Source organism: Spermophilus citellus, assembly GCF_964194105.1.
Source record: "Spermophilus citellus genome assembly, chromosome: 16".
Taxonomy (NCBI): Eukaryota; Metazoa; Chordata; class Mammalia; order Rodentia; family Sciuridae; genus Spermophilus; species Spermophilus citellus.
Window position 1 is genome coordinate 29,267,790 of NC_138196.1, and position 22,494 is coordinate 29,290,283.

The following is a 22,494-nucleotide window of genomic DNA, read 5'->3' on the forward strand; positions in this document are numbered from 1 at the left end:
AATAGGGCGTATCCTGCTGCCTCAGGCACGCCCGTTCCTTGAGTTCCCCTTGAGTGGGATTCAAAAATTATTTTGGATTCGGAGCCTGGTGGAATACGTGGATTTGACCCAGAACGTGAATTTCCCCAGAACGTGTGTAGAGTGCCGGTGTGAGTTCGGGAATAAAGAATTGCTGTTTGAATCTACAAAGCTGTGAGTGGCTCGTGATTTTGTGCCCAATAATAACCCAATCAATAAATGAACAAAGTAACTGAACAGCCACTTCACAGAAAAAGAAATAGAATGGTCAATAAATATAAGAAAAGACTGTTCAACATCTCTAGCAATTAGAGATATACAAATTAAAACCACACTGAGATTCCATCTCACTCCAGTCAAAATGGTAATTATCAAGAATACAAGTAATGATAACTTTTAGTGAGGATGTGGGGAAAAGGTACACTCACATTGCTGGTAGAACTGCAAATTGGTGCTACCACTATGGAAAGCAGTATGGAGATTCCTGAGAAAACTGGGAATGGAAGCAATATTCTCCCAAAGAAAAGTTATCCCACCCCTCAGCATATACCCAAAGGACTTAAAATCAGCATACTATGGTGACACAGCCACATCAGTGTTTGTAGAGCTCAATTCACAATAGCTAAGCTACTGGAACCAACCAACCTAGATGCCCTTCAACAGATGAATGGATAAAGAAAATATGGTATATATACACAATGGAATATTATTCAGCCATAAAAAATGGCTTTATGACTTTTGCCAGTAAATGGATGGAGTTGCAGACCGTCATGCTAAGTGAAATGAGCCAATCCTAAAAAAATCAAAGGGTGAATGTTCTGATACGTGGATGCTAACACACAATAAGGTGGGGAGGGAAGAAAAGAAGTTCATTGGTTAGACAAACAGGAATGAAGTGAAGGGGGGTGATGAGAATAGGAAAGAAATCAGACATAACTTCCCTATTTCACCACCAGTGAAACTCCACATCATGTACAACAACAAGAATGGGATCCTAATTAGAGTAAGTTATACTCTGTATTTGTAGAATGTGTCAAAATGCACTCTACTGTCATGTATATCTAAGAATAACAAAAATAAGGAACTGGTTTGTTAATATGTAGAAAACATGATGAAATTGACAGTTTCCTACTTGGAACTGTTCCTTCACATATTTCGTCTAAAATATAAAAAGCAGGACTGATTCGCCCGGCCTGCCCCGCGGCTACAGAAGGCGGGACGCCGCAGAGAAGCGATTAATTAGCAAGCAGGGAGGAAAGTGGCTGCCATTCGGTGGAACCCCGCCGGCCAAGCCCGCACTGACCCCCGGGCTGAGTACGGGATTTCAGACGGGGAAGGAAGCGGTACAGTCCCGTCCCCCACAACGGAAACTCCTCCAAGGCAATCAGCGGCCACCATCTTGGAGAGCTGAAGTATCCACTGCCACTCTCCGACAGACTGCAACAATAAAACAGGTCTGTGTCTCCTAGGCTCTCCTAGGCTTTCCGGGGGAGGGAGTATCAGAGCGAGCCCGCATAAAGACTAGGGGAAAACTAGAGACACCTGACCTTCAACTCCCCCTCCCATCAGCAGCCAAAACGAAACCTGTCTAGCCAGCGCTGGGGGAGGGGCAAGCAGAAAAAATCAAAACGATAGAGTGCCAGGGATCCCAATAGCCAATTGTGCGACCCCGGGGATCCGGGCTGACTGATTTGCCCGGCCTTCCCCACGGCTACAGAAGGCGGGGCGCCGCAGAGAAGTAATTAATTAGCAAGCAGAGAGAAAAGTGGCTGCGATTCTGTGGAATCCTGCTGGATGAGCCCGCACTGACCCCCGGGCTGAGTACGGGATTTCAGAGGGGGAAGGAAGCGGTACAGCTCTATCCCCCACAACGGGAACAAAACAATAGAGTGCCGGGGTCCCCAATAGACACCCTCCACACCCAACAAACGGCAGGTCCAGAGTACAGTTTGAACTGCCGAGAGCCATCACTCAGGGGAAATCTGGTCTAGCAGGAGAAACCAAGACTAGCAGGAGAAACCAGGGGACCAGAGGCCAGGCCCTCGCGACTGGGAGGCTGGAAACTGCAGGCCCGCCGGCGACAGTTCACCCACTGCCCGCGTAACTGGGCGGTAGGAGAACGCCCGCCCACCGGCTACCGACCGCAGGACAGGGTGCCTAGAGATCGCCCACCCACCGGCGACAGCTGGCCCCCTGCCCGCGCCACTGGGCGGCTGAAGTCCACTCCCCCACCGGCGACCGATCACCCGCCCGCTGCCTGAGATAGTGGGCGGCTGGAGACTGCCCGCCTGCCTCGACTGGGAGCTGAAACCAAACAGAGACAGTCCAGTCACACACCCCCATTAGGACACCCCAGCAAGGAGCCTGGGGCCCGTCATAGCAGAGTAGTGACGTCACTAGAGCTTGGCCGTCGGAATTCCTTCCCAGCAGAATCCACGTTAGCAGGCACAGTTTAACAACACAAAGAAGAAACAACAGAGTAATACAGAACCAAAACAAATCTATAGAAGAGAGCAGAAACATGGCAATCAAATAGAGCTGGAAAGTAACATGAACAACATGAGAAAACAAGGGAAAAAAGGAGTACAAACAATGCAGGACAACTTAATTCTACAGGAGGACATAGAAACTGCAGAAACAGGGATAGGGAAAGAACTCAAGGCATACCTAACTCGAATGGAAAGGAATATTAGGGAAGACATGAGACAGCAAGTCCAAGAAATAAAAGTATATTTTGAAAACGAATTAAACAAACAAATTCAAATGGCAAAGAACGAGCTCTACCAGGAGATAGAGATCTTAAAAAAAAAATCAAACAATAATCCTAGAATTGCAGGAAAATATAAACCAAATTAAAAACTCAAACGAGAATATTACAAACAGACTTGATCAAGTAGAAGTCAGAACATCAGATAATGAAGACAAGGTTTATCAACTTGAAAAGAATATAGTCAACACAGAAAAGATGCTTATATCCCACGAGCAATCTATTCAAGAGATATGGGATGTCATAAAAAAACCAAATTTGAGGGTCATCGGGATAGAAGAAGGCACAGAAACTCAAACCAAAGGAATGGACAGCATATTAAATGAAATAATTCTAGAAAACTTCCCAGAGATGAAAGATGGAATGGATTGCCAAATCCTGGAAGCCTACAGGACCCCAAACATTCAAAACCATAATAGACCAACTCCAAGACATATAATTATGAAGATAGCCAACGTACAGAACAAGGAGAGAATATTAAAAGCTACGAGAGAAAGGAGGCAGATTACATTCAGGGGTAAACCAATTGGGTTAACGACTGATTTCTCATCACAGACTTTGAAAGCGAGAAGATCCTGGAACAATGTATTTCAAACACTGAAAAATAATGGATTCCAACCAAGAATACTGTATCCAGCAAAATTAAGCTTCAGATTTGACAATGAAATTAAAATCTTTCACGATAAACAAAAGCTAAAAGAATTCACAGCAAGAAAACCAGCTCTGCAAAGCATTTTGAGCAAAATACTACAAGAAGAGGAATTGAAAAATAGTGCCCCAAACTAACAGCAGGAGGTATCTCAATAAAGGGGGAGGAAAATAACCAAAAAGTAAAACCAGCCAAACTAAAATAAATAAATAAAGAAGCATGACTGGAAGTACAAATCATATCTCAATTGTAACCTTAAATGTTAATGGCCTAAACTCACCAATCAAGAGACATAGGCTAGTAACCTGGATCAAAAAAACAAATCCAACAATATGCTGCCTTCAGGAGACTCATATGATAGGAAAAGACATACACAGGCTGAAGGTAAAAGGCTGGGAACTAGAAATAGATAAAGCAATCATGAAATTCATATGGAAAAACAAAAGACCCAGAATAGCAAAAGCAATTCTAAGCAGGAAGTGTGAATCAGGCAGTATAGCGATACCAGATTTCAAACTATACTACAGAGCAATAGTAACAAAAACAGCATGGTACTGGTACCAAAACAGGCAGGTGGACCAATGGTACAGAATAGAGGACACAGAGACTAATTCACAAAGTTACAACTATCTTATATTTGATAAAGGAGCTAAACAGTAAAGGAAATGCAAATCAAAACCACCCTAAGATACCACCTCACCCCAGTAAGATTGGCAGCCATAATGAAGTCAAACAACAATGAGTGCTGGCGAGGATGTGGGGAAAAGGGTACTCTTGTACACTGCTGGTGGGACTGCAAAATGGTGCGGCCAATTTGGAAAGCAGTATGGAGATTCCTGGGAAAGCTGGGAATGGAACCACCATTTGACCCAGCTATTGCCCTTCTCGGACTATTTCCTGAAGACCTTAAAAGAGCACACTACAGGGATACTGCCACATCGATGTTCATAGCAGCACAATTCACAATTGCTAGACTGTGGAATCAACCCAGATGCCCTTCAATAGATGAATGGATAAAAAAAAATGTGGCATTTATACACCATGGAGTATTACGCAGCACTAAAAAATGACAAAATCACGGAATTTGCAGGGAAATGGATGGCACTAGAGCAGATTATGCTTAGTGAAGCTAGCCAATCCCTAAGAAACAAATACCAAATGTCTTCTTTGATATAATGAGAGCAACTAAGAACAGAACAGGGAGGAAGAGCAGGAAGAAAAGATTAACATTAAACAGAGACATGAGGTGGGAGGGAAAGGGAGAAAAAAAGGGAAATTGCATGGAAATGGAGGGAGACCCTCATTGTTATACAAAATTACATATAAGAGGTTATGAGGGGAATGGGATAACAAACATGGAGGGAAATTACAGTAGATGGGGTAGAGACAGAAGATGGGAGGGGAGGGGAGGGGGGATAGTAGAGGATAGGAAAGGTAGCAGAATACAACAGTCACTAATATGGCAGTATGTAAAAATGTGATGTGTAACCGATGTGATTCTGCAATCTGTATTTGGGGTAAAAATGGGAGTTCATAACCCACTTGATTCTAATGTATGAAATATGATATGTCAAGAGCTTTGTAATGTTGTGAACAACCAATAAAAAATGATAAAGGAGCTAAAAACATGCAATGGAGGAAGGATAGCATCTTCAACAAATGGTGCTGGGAAAATTGGAAATCCATATGCAACAAAATGAAATTGAATCCCTTTCTCTCGCCATTCACAAAAGTTAACTCAAAATGGATCAAGGAGCTAGATATCAAATCAGAGACTCTGTGTCTGATAGAAGAAAAAGTTGGCTCCGATCTACCTATAGTGGGGTCAGGCTCCAAATTCCTTAATAGGACACCCATAGCACAAGAGTTAATCACAAGAATAAACAAATGGGACTTACTTAAACAAAAAGTTTTTTCTCAGCAAGAGAAACATTAAAAGAGGTAAATAGAGAGCCTACATCCTGGGAACAAATTTTTACTCCTCACACTTCAGATAGAGCCCTAATATCTAGAATGTACAAAGAACTCAAAAAATTAAACAATAAGATAACAAACAACCCAATCAACAAATGGGCCAAGGACCTGAACAGACACTTCTCAGAGGAGGACATACAATCAATCAACAAGTACATGAAAAAATGCTCACCATCTCTAGCGGTCAGAGAAATGCAAATCAAAACCACCCTAAGATACCATCTCACTCCAGAAAGATCGGCAGCCATTATGAAGTCAAACAACAATAAGTGTTGGCGGGGATGTGGGGAAAAGGGTACACTTGTACACTGCTGGTGGGACTGCAAAATGGTGAGGCCAATTTGGAAAGCAGTATGGAGATTCCTGGGAAAGCTGGGAATGGATCCACCATTCGACCCAGCTATCGCCCTTCTCGGACTATTTCCTGAGGACCTTAAAAGAGCGCACTATAGGGATACGGCCACATCAATGATTATAGCAGCACAATTCACAATAGCTAGACTGTGGAACCAACCTAGATGCCCTTCAATAGATGAATGGATAAAAAAAATGTGGCATCTATACACAATGGAGTATTATGCAGCACTAAGAAATGACAAAATCATAGAATTTGCAGGGAAATGGATGGCATTAGAGCAGATTATGCTAAGTGAAGCTAGCCAAGTCCTAAAAAACAAATGCCAAATGTCTTCTTTGATATAAAGAGAGCAACTAAGAACAGAACAGGAAGGAAGAGCATGAGGAAAAGACTAACAGTAAACAAAGACGAATGGGGGGAGAGAAAGGGAGAGAGAAGGGAAAGCATATGGAAATGGTAGGAGACCTTCAATGATACACAAAATTATAAGAGGTTATGAGGGGCAAGGGGGAGGGGGGGAAAAAGGGGAGAGAATTGAACAACAGCAGGGGAGGTAGAGAGGGAAGATGGGAGGGGAGGGGAGGGGAGGGGGGATAGTAGGGGATAGGAAAGGTAGCAGAATACAACAGTCACTAATATGCCATTATGTAATAATGTGAGTATGTATCAGTTGTGATTCTGCAATCTGTATTTGGGGTAAAAATGGGAGTTCAAAACCCAATTGAGTCAAATGTATGAAAGATGATATATCATGAGCTCTGTAATGTTTTGAACAATCAATAAAAATAAAATAAATAAATAAATAAATAAAAAGCAATGAAAAATTACTTCAGGAAACTCCAGTTAGAAAGTAAGTTCTGTTAACTCTAAGAGAGATTTTCTGCTTTATTCTGTCTAAATATAAATAGGAAACCTCTAAATTATCCATCTTTTAGAGTCATGTCACACTAAATCCACTTTTCCTAGAAATCCTCCCCATTTCATACCTCATTTATCCTTCTAACTTCACAAAATCATCCCATCTACTTAAAACATTAATACTTAAGAAGAAAAGTTTTGACCCAAGGAGTTTATTGGATGACTTTTAATGGCATCTGTGATATAAGCATAAATTTTTACTCTGTGAGTAGATATTGGATAAAAGTATGCTCAAAGAAAAGAAAATGTAAAGAAGCTCATTCTCTCCTGGCAAGTGTCCACTTAAGGTTGTTACTCCTGGTGGTGATTTAGTACTAGGGACACATGATGCTAAAAGCTTTAAAATGAGAATACAACTAAATGCATCTTTTGTTTCTAGGGTTCATCATCTTTGGTCAGGAGTTAACAGAATCGCTGTTACTGCAGAGTCGGAGCACTGGGCCCATAGGACTAACAACTAACAACCGGCTGACAGTGATGAGGATGGTCCTTTGGTAGATTCTTGTAGAATCTTTACCAGAAAGAAGTGTTCAGATCACCCATCAGAGAACCTTTCCCTACCATCAAAGATCATTTCTATGGCTATTTAATAATATCTGTCTAAATTGTAAGTCCTATCTATGACAGGGACCATGTATTTTATTGTCTACCCAAATAATGTCAGAAACAGAGCATATCCTCAATGAAAATGTTTCTCAATAGTCTATTCAGTAAATGAGTGGAGACTTCCAGATTTAACAAAAATTTTTTTTTGATTGACTAAACATACATTTTAATAATGAGACTAAGAAGTTTTCTAATATGACATAATCTCACAAGGAAAGACAAAATGGTGGAGAAACAGTAACAAAATTTTGGAAATGGCAAAGTCAATAGGTGGGTGACAATGACTTAGTTGACTGGAGAAAGTTCTAAGTTCCAAGAAGCAGAAAAGCAACTCTGAACACTACAATGGGCCCAAGACATTCTAGAATTTGATGACATAAGAAAACTCTGGAAGTGAGTAAAAAGCAGGGGCTAAAACAGAAAAGGTATTTGTTTTGTCAAGATGCAACAGAAGTCACAGATCACTCTGCACAAACGAGAAACTGATGCTCCCCTACCCCAGCAAGTCAGGTGTCTCTTTCAAAGAATCTTGTATGGTGGGTTGTTAGGTTTAGGGAGAGTGGGCATAGTTGAAGGTGAGGGCACTCTACTCTAGCAGACACCTCTTAGGTGCCTGAACCATCTCAGCCAGAACAGTTTTGGCTATTCATGGCCCTGGACAATTGCACACCTCAGCTTCTTCCATGTGACTCCTTTCCTGCCCTAAGATTTAACTGCGGATGTCACTATAAACTCTTCTCAGCAACTTATCACCCATGTGCAAGCCAAAAGTAAGTGGGATTTAAGTCCAGTTGGAAAAATTTTTACTTACAGAAGATTAGAGTCAATGGATAAATTCACCCCCCTCCCTTACCCTGATCCTGAGATGCTCTATATGCTTTTCATTGGAAGGGTTGAAAAAATTAACCATTCGTCCCATTTAAAAGCACTCTGCTCAGTCACATCCTTATATTTGCCTCTCCTCCTTCACTGCTTCACTCACCTCTTCCTCTCTCCATTTCTACAGGATTATACTTCAAAATGTAGTCACAGCACGTATACCACTGCTTCCCTTCTGTCTTTTTTTTTCTTTTTTTTTTTATTGGTTGTTCACAACATTACAAAGCTCTTGACATATCATATTTCGTACATTAGATTGAAGTGGGTTATGAACCCCCAATTTTACCCTAAATGCAGATTGCAGAATCACGTCGGTTACACATCCACAATTTTACATAATGCCCTATTAGTAATTGTTGTATTCTGCTACCTTTCCTATCCCCTACTATCCCCCCTCCCCTCCCCTCCCATCTTCTCTCTCTACCCCATCTACTGTAATTCATTTCTCCCTTCTGTCTTTTGTGGAACCCAGGCTAGGAGTGGCCTTAAAAGGTATTATTCAACTGATGACAATAAAAGCCCCACTACTGGTGGTAAATAACCACTAAAACCAATAAGGATATCACCTTTCACTTTGCACATGAGTGAAAAATGCAGGGCCTGCTCTCAGGAGAAATAACTCATCAACCCAAAAAGCCCCTGGAAGCTCTGGCTAGAACACACTGCCAAGAACTGGGGAAGCATATGAGGGTATATTTTGAGGCATTTGGATCAGAGTGAGAGAAATATGAGGATAAATAGGAAAAACTTTATGGTCCTAGAGAGACACACTTATGATATGAAATACAATACTCTGGCAAGAAGTAGGACCTGAAGCTGGTCCTAATGATTTGTTGAATGTCTCCTTGAAACTGGGACATGATGAGGGTGTACTGTAAATGAGACAGAAATGGCAAAGCTTGCTCGGCATAATATCAGGAAGATGGTAAGAAAACTCAGGAGCTGGAAAAGTTAGGATGGATTTACTACGTACGTAAGACTGAGAACCAACCCAAAGGACACTGAGAGCCCAAGAGGACACTTTACAACTTCAGTATGGGAAGAATGACTGACACGAGAGAAGAGAGAAGGACTGACACTTTTTATCAGTGTGCCTCTAGAAACAGAGTCTCTAAAAATAAAAACTATATATATATTACTTTCCTGGTAGTTTCTTGAAATGTTAAATATACATCTACCATACAGCCTAGCCATTATAGTCCTAGATATTTACAGAAGAGAACTGAAAACATATGTCTTAAACATTCAGGCTTGTACAACAGACTTTGCAAAAATGTTCATAGCACTTTTATTTATACAGCAAAAAACTGAAAACAACTCAAATGTCTACCAACAGGTAAACAAATAAGTAAATGTTGGTATCTCCTTACTTCAGAAATTGAGTATGGTCCCCCATGATCCCTGTGTCCCAGTATTAACACCTGTGTAATCCCCTATTCTTAGCTCTTACTCTATTTAGCTGCTGTAACAAAACTGGGTGGCTGGGAAGCAAAAGACCAAGGCACCAGAAATTTTGTTGTCTAGGATGGTGCTAAGAGCCATAGCCAAGTAGTAATGATGCATGGCATTTTTGGTTGAAAGGTGACGCCAGCTAGCCATTGAGATGATATGATTATGTTAAGATCTGCATTCATATGGATATTAGACCCCTGCTGTCCACCTAGGCCTGCTACGGGACTCCTGAAGAGTTCCCATTGGTTGGGGAAGTGCGGTAGGAGGGAATTCCGGAGGAGGTTTTTCCTGTTGGAATGTGGCCTGGGAGAACGCACGCGCGCACGTGTGTGTGTGTGTGTGTGTGTGTGTGTGTGTGTGTGTCGGCATATTTCCCGGGAGCATACAGGGCATTGGCGGGAGTTTCAAAATAAAGTTTGTTCCTGTTTGAGTGGCTCGTGATTTTGTGCCCAGCCAGACTGCGGCAGGATGGGCCTTCCTGTTGGTTCACAGATGGACATCTGTATATCATTGCTTTATCCTTCAAGGCAAGAGACCCACTCATGAGGGCTCCACATTTATGCTCTAATTATTTCCTGAAGGCCCCACCTACAAATGAAATCACATTTTGAGGGTCAGGGTCTCAATATATGAATTTGGGGTAGATATGAACACGCAACATATAGCATCTTAAGTGATTCCTTCTTACTTGCTTCTACTCTATAAAATGTAGCAAAGGTAATGTTATTACAAATATATGATTATGTACATGAGAGTACACTGGTCTTTCTGGAGTCTCTGGCTTCCTTGCTGGCTTTGAGGAATAAGCAGCCATGTTGCAGAAGCTCACATGGCAAGGAACTGTGGGTGGCCTCTAGGAGCTGAGAGCAGCCTCCAACTTTCTATCAGCAAGAAACCAAGGTCTCAAACTAAGTCTCAAGGAACTGAATCTGCTGCCAGGTGCAATGGCACATACCTGTAATCCCAGTGGCTTGGGAGGCTGAGACAGGAGAACCGTGAGTTCAAAGCTAGCCTCAGCAACTTTGAGGTGCTAAGCATCCCAGTGAGACCCCGTCTCTAAATAAAATACAAAATAGGGCTGGGGATATGGCACAGTGGTCAAGTGCCCTTGAGTTCAATCCCCAGTGCCAGAAAAAAGAAAAAATTTTTAAACTTTAAAAAGAAAAAAAAGAAACTGAATTTGCTAAAAGGCACAAGTTCAGAAACAAATACCCAGATGAGAATACATCCCTGAATGACACCTGGATTGGAGCCTTGTACAGAACCAGCTATGCCATGACCTGATCCACAGAAACTGAGATGACATATGTTGTTTTACACCACAAGGTTTGTTATACTACAAGATTCTGTATATTGAGAGGTAAAGAAGAGGAGAAGCAAAGTAGAGGAATGGGAAATGCATATGATATTGTAACAGTACTTTCTACCTCCAAACATAACAATTCAAACTATTATCTACTGCAAGATAAAAATCATCAAGAAAGGAAATCAAACTGTCTTTTAGCTCTTCTTTGGCTGAAAGACAAAAAAAAAATGAAGAAACTTACACTTAAGTAGTTTGAGTCATGCCACATGTAGGCTATAACAAAAATTATAAAATAAATGCAAAGGAAAACAACTCGTCTAGTATCCTTTAATGTACTTTAATGGCAAGCTTGTTCTGCTTTTCACTAATGAGGATAATTGCTTTTTAGGACTGTAACTAATTCACTGAAATGCAAGCAAAGGCTTCTAAGCACCTTTGCTGACCACCTCTCTGGAATAAGAGCTATCTCTTCTGTTCATCCTCAGTAAGTCCAAAGCAAAGGATATTCAATTGTGTCACCTTGGGCAATCTGAAATACCACAATCAGCTGTTTTTCTGTTAGAAAGACACGAATGTATGTAATCTCCTATAACTTTTTATTTACCAGTATCATCATATCCCCTCTCCTGGTGCCCAATAATCATTCCTAGAGGGCTTCTGTGAGGTAGGGAAGCAGTCAGGATTTGCACAGTTCTTGTAGTTTTCTGTCAATGTAATCCACAAGATAGTCTAAGCAAATCTTCACCTTCCGAAATTTCATTTTCTGACTTTATATATTTTGAGAATTACATAATTGGTATAGCATGGGACAATTAATGTGTGACTACTATGGTGTATTTATGTAGCTCTGTGTGTGTGTGTGTGTGTGTGTGTGTGTGTGGTGTATCTTATTTTTTCCTGTGCTGTAACCCTATAAATTACACATAAAGGAAATCATCAGAAAGCAGGATACATTCTAAGAATGATGTAATTCTTAGTTCCTGTTACTGACCAAGATACATAACATAAAATAAATTATTTTATGAGTTAAAATGTATTTTATAAGACTAGACAAAAGAATGTGTGTTTTATCACACACACACACAAAAAAAAAAAAAAAAACAATACACAGATTTAGTATGTGAAAAGCCCTGTATAGTATACACACAATACAGAAAAATAATCTTACATACTGTTTAGGTTTTGTCTCACTTGAAATTAATATGACGGTCAAAATAAACATTTAAATATTTAACAAAAATTGTTTGCCTTCAGAGAATTTAGATAAGACATTATGTATAGATGGGAGTCAGGCAAGGGGATGATGGATGATGAGCAACTGGTATGTGTGAGCCATCTCATTTCTCTGAAGTTTCATGAGAAGTTAAATCTCATCCTTCTGTTTCTTTCAATAAACTTCATTTTAACAAATACAGTTATATATAACCATTCACATTGTAAATAAGTAAACAAATGGCAAGAGAAATCTAGAAACTTAAATACATTACTAAGAACTTTACAATAATTTTAAAAAAACAAAGTCTTTCAAGAATTATCTCCATCACTATTTGAATAGTCTCTCTACATACGGGTTAAGCATCCCTAACCCAAAAATCTAAAATCTGAAATACTCCAAATCTAAAGTTGTTTTTTTTTTTTACACCAACACAATGTTCACAACTTTTCATATTTTGGAGTATTCAGATTTTGGATTTTTAGATTAAAGATGTTCAACAGGTAAAGTCTATGTAAACATTTTAAAACCTGAAAAACTCCAAAATCTGAAATACTTCTGGTCCCAAGCACTTCAGATAAAAGATACTCAATCTGTGTTAAGAAGCATATATGTGTGCCCAAAAGAAAAAAAAAAATCAAGAATGGGGTTGTTGGTAGTGGGTAACTGAGTTCAGGAAATGAAAATGAGTTTCAGGATGGCAGAATGGGGGCCGTGAATTAAAGGGTCTGGCAGAAATCACCATACTCCTTCGTCATAGTATCAATGAAAAGGTAAAAGGATCAATATGTGGCTGATATGCAGAACTTATTTTTTCATTTTTGCACTGGAATTAAACCCAGGGATACTTTACCACTGAGCTAAATCCTCACCTCTTTTTTAGTATGAGAAAAGGTCTCTCTAAGTTGCTGAGGCTGGCCTCAAACTTGTAATTCTCCTGCCTCACTTCCCAAGTCACTGGGATTACAGGTGTGTGACACTGTACTTGCCATTTTTTTTAAGGCTTCTTCCCTCCTTCTGGATGCCCCTGCATCTGCAGTACAGGGGACTTCCAGAAGAAAATTGAAGGACTTCAGGAAAAAAGACATGACTTGTTTGTTTTTGTTTCATTTTGTTTTGCTTCATTTGAGTTTGGTTTCTAAGGACATGACTTGTAAACTTCATACCAGTCCCAAAGATATTAATGAAGATCTTTTTGAAGATCTCAGCCTCCTGCTAGGAATGAAGAATAGTGATGGGCAGCAGCCACAGAAAGAAGGGCAGCACATTGAGAAATGACAGAGATCCTAGAAATGACCAGCCTAGCACCCCTTTGCCAGATCTTGATGCACTTACCTTTTCCTGTAGCCTAATGTTATCCCACACTTTGCTGCACACCATACACTCAAATGCATCGATGTAATTGTCCTGATTTATGTCTTGCACTCCCCACTTCCGTTCACTGAGAGTGGCCAGAAGCCGCTGATTAGAGATCTCACCCTTCAGCTTCCATTCTACGTAGGCCTCATACAATCTGTCATCGTAATCCAGTTGTCTGATGTAACTCGCCAGTTCTCTGGGGTGAGAAAATTCTGATACAAGAATAGCACTTCTGTTACTTGGAAGCCAGTCTGCAATGCTGGGGGATCCATAATAGACAGGGACAACCCCCAGTTTCAGTGGTCTCCAGAACTTCTCGGTGATGTAGTCATCACAAACTGCATTCTCAAAAGCAAGGATAAACTTATACTGTGCAATAATCCTATAAAAGCCATCGGCATCCATGGAGGCTGGATTTTTCAGCTGCTGAGGGAGATCTTTGTTTCGTAGACACTCACCATAGGAATCGACCTCAATGTAGGTCATCAGCTCACGAACATAGCTGTCCCTGTCTGACGGTGGGTCACAGTCTGACTGTACGTACACCAGTGGAGCAAGTCGTTTCCTTAGGTTGTTTTTGGACTGCAAAGGAACCAGGTATCGGAGTGACTTGAGGACTTCCACACCCTCCAGGTATTGGGTAGTCAGTGGCAAGTGGGAATGCCGGCTGAAGGTGGCAGTGTAATTGAACAAGGTGATAACTGGTTTATGAAAGAGCTTATAATTGTTTTTCGGGGACTCTTCATGAAAAAGGGCCCAGTCGTGATGGGCTTTCCGAGGCAGAGGTAAGCTCTCTATGTTAAAGTCAGTACCTAGGAAAAGAAAAGAAAATGTTAACTAGTATGCCCCAAAGAATCTTGGTATCTATGGTTAAGAGGAGAATTCAGAGTCTGAGGCTATAAATAAGGAGTATGTTACACTGTCACTGTAAAGTGCCTGGCAGTCAATCATCAAGAACCTCACCCCCAAAACTGCGTAAGGACAGGATTGTCAAGTTGAAGGAATATCCTACTCATTCTGAGAGTAATGTCTGGCCAGATGCTAAAGGAGAATTTATTCCACTGCCTCCTCCAATTGGGTTTCCATTGGAGCGGTGTTGTCCATGGGAGGGCAGAAGAAAGAAGGCGATCAAGATAGACAGTTCTTTAAAAAGAAAAAGCAAGAGAAAGGGAGCCTAAAAGGAAAAAGCAACCAGAATGGCTGATTGATTAATTGGGGTGGGTGTAGGGGTGGGGGAGGCAGTGAAATCATGCAAAAGTAGCCAGAAGAAATATACAGGATAGATTTTTTTTAATCCAAAATGATCGATTTCAACAAAGTGCAGTTAAATCAATCTTAGTCAAAATGGTAGACAGAGGCTTTTAAAGACAAAAGAGCTGATAATAGCACTATGTTACAGACTGTTGCGGGTGGACATGAATTAACAAGCACATCAAGAAATAAAGAGGCCTAACAGGATTATAATTAGGAATGATTCTAGCTTCCACAGGATTAATTGGAAAACCTTTGAAACATGATAATGTGGAGGCAGAAGTGATGGATGTGGGAAGCAATTGTTTCCTGACTGTGTGGGCGGAGATCCACTCAGGAAGAACTTATTTCTATGACTAAGGAGGAAGAATTAAGACATTATCACAATAGGTAATGTGGAATTTCTGAATGATCCTGACACATGATTTTGTGGGTTCTGATTTGAAATTTTAAAAATAAATGTAAGGAAATGGAAAAAAAAAAAATCTGTCTTCCAGCACCTGCAGTGGAGGGTAGGAGGGGAAGATCAGCAAATAAATAAATACAGCAGAAAAAAAATTCTCTGGTAAAACTCACAAAAATCATTTATTTAATGCCGGTCAGTGCACACTGCCTCAAATAAATATAAACTCTTTGGTGACAAAAACACATCCAATAAGAAATCAATTATCAAGAAAGGCTTTTAAAAAATTAAAGGTTAGATAAGATTATGGCAGAGGAAGCGCACTGATCTCTGGGAAATTGCTTTTAAAAATGCCTCTGTCATCAGTAATGAGTGACATGTAAACATGGGTATATATGTGTTTATTTGGCATTTGCTATATTTGACTTTCAGCATCAAAAAGAATACTCATCCACACCTCGAAAATGTAATGGCATACAGAATTGGATAGCTGGCAAAAGTTAATAATCATTAGGGCAGAGAAACAGGAAGACATGAAAGAGAATTTGAGACAAAACGCAATTCATTGCACTGAAGTAGCTGCTGCTCAGAAAGGGTCTAGGCTGGTCAGTGGTCAATGATGGGAACCGGAACCCATAAAATTGAGTTAGAACATAAAGTTTCCACCTACAGCACAACAGAAACCAAGGTCATTTACCAGCAGAGAAAGTACAAAGTGCAATTCATAGGAATCAGAGGCAGGAATTAAAGCTATAAGCTTAGAGGCTAAAGGGGATACAATTAAAACAGATCCAGCATTAAGCAGGCGAATCAGTCACAGGTTTTTTTTTTTTTTTTATTGTTGGTCGTTCAAAACATTACATAGTTCTTAATATATCATATTTCACAGTTTGATTCAAGTGGGTTATGAACTCCCATTTTTACCCCGTATACAGATTGCTGTATCACATCAGTTACACTTCCATTGATTTACATATTGCCATTCTAGTGTCTGATGTATTCTGCTGTCTATCCTATTCTCCTATTCTCTGAGCAGGGAAGCAGAGAGACAATCCATACTCCAGTGCTTCAGAGAAAATGGAGCTGGCCTGAGTTCCATCTCTGTTCCATCTACATCAGCAAAGTGCAGGAACTAAAAATGGCCATGTCAAGACTCTTTTGTGGGCACTGTGTAGGTCTTCTCAGGTTGTGCAGGTGATGGGACTTATGGGACTTGAAAGCTGCACAGTTATAATGAGGCTGTCACTCATGGTAACTGCAGGTTTATAGGTCCATTATGCCTCTAGCCAAGCAGCTATTAGAATCTTGACATTGGAAGAAAGGAGAGAAGAGAATGGGGTCCCCCCACATGCAATCTAGAGTAGCAAAACATACTGCAGAATCTAAGCAGGAAATATTTATATACACGTATTAAGAAGCAACACACCTTAAAAATTAAAGTGTGAAGTTCTCATACCCATCTCATAGTCAACTCAACTCTGAATCCTGTTGAGTTTGCAAGTTGGTGATATCTTCAATAGTGGGGGATGTCTCTTTAATAGTTAAAGGGGTCTATCTTTCCAGGAATATTTTCCAGGTTTTTATTTTTAAAGATCATTCCCTGAGATAACACACACAAAACAATCTACCCCCTGCCCATTGCACATATACTATCACATTGAAAATGGGTTTGTGTCAGATTGTTTCAAACTAAAATTTTCTGGGGGAAGATATGTCATTTTGCACTGTAAACTTATCTCTTGATACCAAAATTATAACCACAACAAACCTAACTTACTGCACTGGCCTACAAAATGAGTGTCAATGTTGGGCAATTTCTAAAAGGTGTTAGATGCGGCTCAGGAAACAACTAAGTCATTCAAATCTCCTTACCTCCAGAGGAATACCAACTATAACAAGAATTGGAACTCAGGTGTTTAAAGAAATGGAAAGCCACCCACCTATGTAAATCCAGAAAATATGACTAAGTTACATGTAACTGGATCACTAGTTTAGACAGTCATCTTTGCTGCCTCTTAACATTTAAAAACTTTAGATTTAGACTTTTATTTTTCTGGGTTATTCTGTGTTTATTGAATACTGACAAATTTATTTGTTCCTTTAAACAACAGCTGACAAATAGAACTTAAGCACTAAAGTGCACTGGAAAGGGAATTACAACTTAGAATACAAATGGAATGAAATTAAGGCTAGGAAATGATGCCAGATTGCTGACTATGAAGGCTGAATTTAAAATAGCAATAAGCAGAGGAGTAACATACATTACAGGATGTGTTTATGTGCCCCTCTCCTTCTGTAGGGGCACGCTTGATTCTTTCATTATCCCCACACAGACTGGGAAAAACAGAAGGCAACACATATGATTCACCCCACTTATTAACAGAGTGTGAATCACTTATCCAGTGCTACAAATCCCAGGTGGGGCCAAAATTTCAGACTGGCCAATAGCAAAGGACCCCAGGGGTCAGTGGTCCTGCTGTGATATTCATTCTGTGAATGAATGACTGACTCTGGCACTCTCAAGTATGCCCCCAAAATACCCACCACCAGCTTTTAGCATACTAAAAATGTGGAAATCACATTCTGTTCTAGAAGATGGCATGTCTTAACATGGAACAGAGAAGTGGTCTCATAAACTGTCCTCACAGTAATTTATTTTAGAAAAGAATCCTCATCATAAAGTTTTACAGTCATACATCCTATAAAGTGTGGTCCCATCAAAAATTCCAATAAGAAAACTTTTGAGAAAAAGTAATGCAGAGAAAAGGGCGGCCTTGTGTATTATCTAGCAATTGCAGAGTTCACTGCTATTTTTAAAGTCTTCAGCATGAATTTTCTTGACTTATCCACACAACTCCATCGAATTATTTATTTTCTGCAAGGTTCTAAGTGTTAACTAAAAATCTGAAAGAATGATATTGGTAAAAAAAAAAAAAAAAAAAAAAAAGATAGTTCCTATTACTAGACTTCTGCAGATTTCCTGGCTCCAGCCAACTCGGAAGGATTTTGACAGGCCACTTGATTCAAAGAGCTCTCACACTAATTTCTAAGCCCATGTTCCTCCCTCTTCTCCCTTTGTTTCTCTCTGAGAGTCCTCTTGCCTTCCCCTTAATCAATTCTATATCATTCAACCCTCCCTCAATTTCACTTGTTCATTAGACAGGTAGGTTCTACTTCTGGGCGTGGAAATTTCTTTAGCCCCCTTATGGAGTCTGTGCTACAGGCCAGTCAATAAATTTGCAGCCCCCTTCCTAACATATGCAGAGCCTGAAGCAAGAATATAAATAGAGTCCTGTGTAAAATATGCCTAAATACTTAAAAGCCATAAATCAATCTAACAAGCTGCTAAAAATAAAATATTTGTTTTATCCTTCCACCACTGCACATACACCTTCATGGTGAAAGTATTATGTGTACATGTGAGTGTGAATGTGTGTAAAGCTGCAGCCCACAATGAATAATTGTGCATAACATACATTAAAAATTAGCATCCCTCTGATCTCCTACCTCTCCTCTAATGATCTTCCTTCTGTTTTTATTTTTTTAACTGGAGGGAAGGAGGAAGGGAAAGGGAAAGGGCTGGGGATTAAAGTGGAGAAAATTATGTTATATGCATTTATGAATATGTCAAAATGAACCCCACTAATATATATGTATAACTATAGGGCAGTAATAACATAAAAATTTTACAACATTTTTGCCAAAGATGATGGTTGTCTTTGGGGCTTGGCTTGAAGTGAAGAGATGAAAAGGGAAAGGGTTCTTCCTTGCTGACTCACCTTGACCTGATCCCTCGAATCTTCTCTTCCTTTCACTCAGGGTCACTACAATTCAAACTCCCCTCACTGTCCAGATGCCTGAGGAACTTCATGAGTATGTAGCCTCTGAGGTTTCTCCTCTGTTGAAAGAATTCCCACAGATAACCTCTGTCCCATCCCTGCTGTCAACTGTCTTTCAAGTTCCTCAAAGGAACCTACAGCTAGAAAACCAGATACAAATCTAAAGCTCTCAGACCTCTCAGAGTTCTAAGCCAGAATATGATGATGCCTGGCCTCCTTCTCCTTGCACCCAAGCCGTGGCCCACACTATGAGGGGTGAGTCTCTGCGTAGAAATATGGATACTCCAACCTCCAAGTCCAAGTTCCATCCCAGCAAGACTCCCTCCTTGACCCGAGTATAGTCAGACTCCTCTGAAGCCTCTTTGACCTTGGCCTGCTGAGCTCAGCTTTAGCAAAGAATCTCCACCTTTGATATCTGATCAAGGTCCTCATTCCCTATACAGCATGTCTAAGCCCTTGGCCTGCCTTTAGCCATTTACCATACACTCCTCGCCTCCCTCACTCTGCTGCTTGACCATAAATTCACAACTGTCTCTGTTGTATTCAGAGTTATATTGAAGTTTCTCTCCCCTACTGCAGTAGCACAAATACAATTTCTGTTTTTAACAAGTATCTGGTGCAAAACTTTTCTCTTATAGTCCACACCTTTGCTGTCACCCTTGGCCAACCATCAGGCCCCAGGGTGTATACTAGCAGCCCAGTTTTCTCTTGAGAGAATAAACTAGGCAAAAGGCCCCTGCAAGTTCTGGAAGTAGACTCCAGGTCTTTGCAGAAGGGAATTTTGGGGTCCTGGTGTTTGCATGTGATATCCTCTCCTGAGGATGGGGTATAGGCTGTCTGTCTACAAGAGGACATAGAACTTTGGCTCATGGACACCTTGTCCTGTGTGAAGGGGCACAACTGAAGGAAGCCGGACTAGACACTCCTGGCCAAGTTTATAGGTTCCATTGTCTCATATTAGTTGTCAGTCATCTTTCCCAAGCACAGCTGTAATTCATGCACTGAACTATACAGGGCTGATGTACATTAGTGATTCCTTAAATCATGAGCACAAATTTTGCTTTAAAATCTCTCAGCAACTACATGCAATATGATCGGACAGAGAAAGGGGCAGCAAGGACAATGATCTGCTTTTAGTGCATTTTCCCAAATTAGTTCTTTTCAGTGAACTAAAATTTATTTATTCTATTCTAAAGTACTCTGTTTTAACTAAATCCTTTATTTGGAAAATTACCTAGAGTTTCAATCAGACACCTACAAGGCTACTAGAAATGTCCCCTTGTATATTCCATAGACAAGCGTAAATAATTACCATGACTAAACCTGTCATCTTTCTCCCAAATGTGGCCTTTCTCTGTTTTCTTTTTCTCCCTTGTCAAATCACCAAAGATGATTTGGACCTCTTAGAATAAACTGGGTGCTCCTCCTCTGAGCATCTCTCTTCCTTCGTTTTCCCCCAACGAAAACATACCTCAATTGCACAGAATTATCCTTTAACAAAGCAAGTATAAATCTATATAAACTCTTGCCAATGTACCTCTTCTTACCACCAACACATTACCCCAGAACATAATTTAGGAGTTGCCATTTAGAGACCATGCCCCAGAGATCTGAGTAATCCCTTAAACCTTTACATACTGGAACAACACTACATGCAGTCAAACTTGTTTCTTAAATTCATATTTTTCAATGACTTGAAATATAACAATTATAAATTCCTATGAGGGATAAAACATCATGTACATGAAAGAATTTTCTCTTTTTAAAAAAGTCTCACTGGGCACAGCGTGTCACACATCTGTAATCCCAGCTGCTTGGGAGGGTGAGGCAGGAGGATTACAAATTCAAAGCCAGCCTCAGCAATTTAGCAAGGCCCTAAGCAACTTAGCAACAATTTGTCTCAAAATGAAATGTAAAAAAAGGGGTTAGGGATGTAGCTCAGTGGTTAAGTACCTTTGAGTCAATTCCTGGTACTCAAAAAAAAAAAAAAAAAAGAAAAGAAAAAAAAAAGAATTCTTCTGCCAAAATGGATCAATAGATCAAGATTTTATAAAAATACATCACTAAAGCAAAGAATTTAAAGCAGAGACCGTCTTTCTGGTGGTGGAGAATAATTCTTCCCAAGTATAACTATGTCCTCCAACACACTTTGTTTCAGGATTTCAAACACTAGGCCTAGTATTACAATGGTTTTTGCCTAAGATTATAGCACTATCAGGTAAACCTAGGTTCACAAAAGACTACAAAGTGACCTCTGATCTTTTTTTCTAACAGGAGTCTGTACTAGCCATTAGCTTTTCAGTTGCTCAGCTCCATTTCTACCCTTCTGCGCTATACTCTGTATTTTAGGGGCCCAAGAACCAGAAAACTTCATTTCTCGGGCTCCCGGGACAACTGAGTCGTAATTAGGTTCTGCCAATGGGAACACAGTAGGGAGACTGGGAGGCGGGCGGAAGAGAGAAGGAATTTCAACACAGACCTCTGAGACCCAGCCAGACTGCACACCTGGAGAAGTTCCTTTACCCTGTGCTTCTTTAGCCCAGGAGCGCTAGGGTTTTCTTGTATCCCTACATTTGCCTAACATTCTCCTACCTTCTTTCCTTCTTTTGTTCCACCAGCCCTTCAACCAGATCCCATTAAAAAAAAAAAAAACCTCCTGTTTGAAATATCTAGAATTATTTCTGTTTTCCTATCAGAACATGTATAATACAGAGACCCATTGCAAAAGCTTGAGACTTCTGATGGCAACTAATGAGTCCAACTTTTCTTCTTCTCTGGATCTTTGATTTTTTTCTAAAAATTCTGTTTTGTTGTTTTGTTTATGATTCTGTCCCCTTGTTATTACCATCCCAGGTTTCTGTTTTCTTCTCAGAGAATCACCTTTCTGTTTATGTCTCTTAGTCCATCTGGTGAGAACATGGAAATAGAATAATGAAATCTTTCTGTTTAAGAATGAAAAAATATAAAATCAGAAAACTAGACTCCTTTTAAGAAAGGAACTATCAAACTACTTGAAAACAAAAACACATTCTTCATTCAGGTATGGTATCACAAACTCCTCCTCTGAGCTATGATATAAAATATACAGAATATTAAGACCCGGGTAGCTACAATTAATAATCAGGTGGAGGAGGTCTCCAGGGCTTAAGCACATCCCACATTTTATCACAAATTACAAATCCTCTCCATTGTTTCTTGACAATGTCAAAAAGAGATGAGGACATTTTTGTTCGTAAAAGATTTTATTACAAAAGTTTTAAGCCATAGAAAATGAAAATTTCCATGGCCATAAGATATTAAAGCTTGTTAAACAATTTCCAAAATATGACTATTGTAGGAGACAGCGATAGCTCATAAATTACACCTAGTTTAAGTTCCCTCAGTTAAACTAAATTCGAAGTGACTCTCTGAGTTTTTCTCATTTCCTGCCTTGAATTAAACCATTTGTTTCACAAAGCTCGAAAAACTTCTAGTGTTTGAGATAACTATTAAAAGTGCTACC

General features: G+C 40.0%; 1 protein-coding gene across 1 annotated transcript in view; it reads right to left on the reverse strand.

Moving 5' to 3' along the window:
• The window catches only part of FUT10 (fucosyltransferase 10), a 90,825-nt gene that overhangs the window by 14,306 nt on the left and 54,025 nt on the right, over window positions 1–22,494 (reverse strand). Inside the window, exon 3 of the mRNA XM_081269193.1 lies at window positions 13,476–14,311. Within this exon, the coding sequence (XP_081125319.1) occupies window positions 13,476–14,311 (836 nt within the window). The remainder of the gene's footprint in view (window positions 1–13,475; window positions 14,312–22,494) is intronic.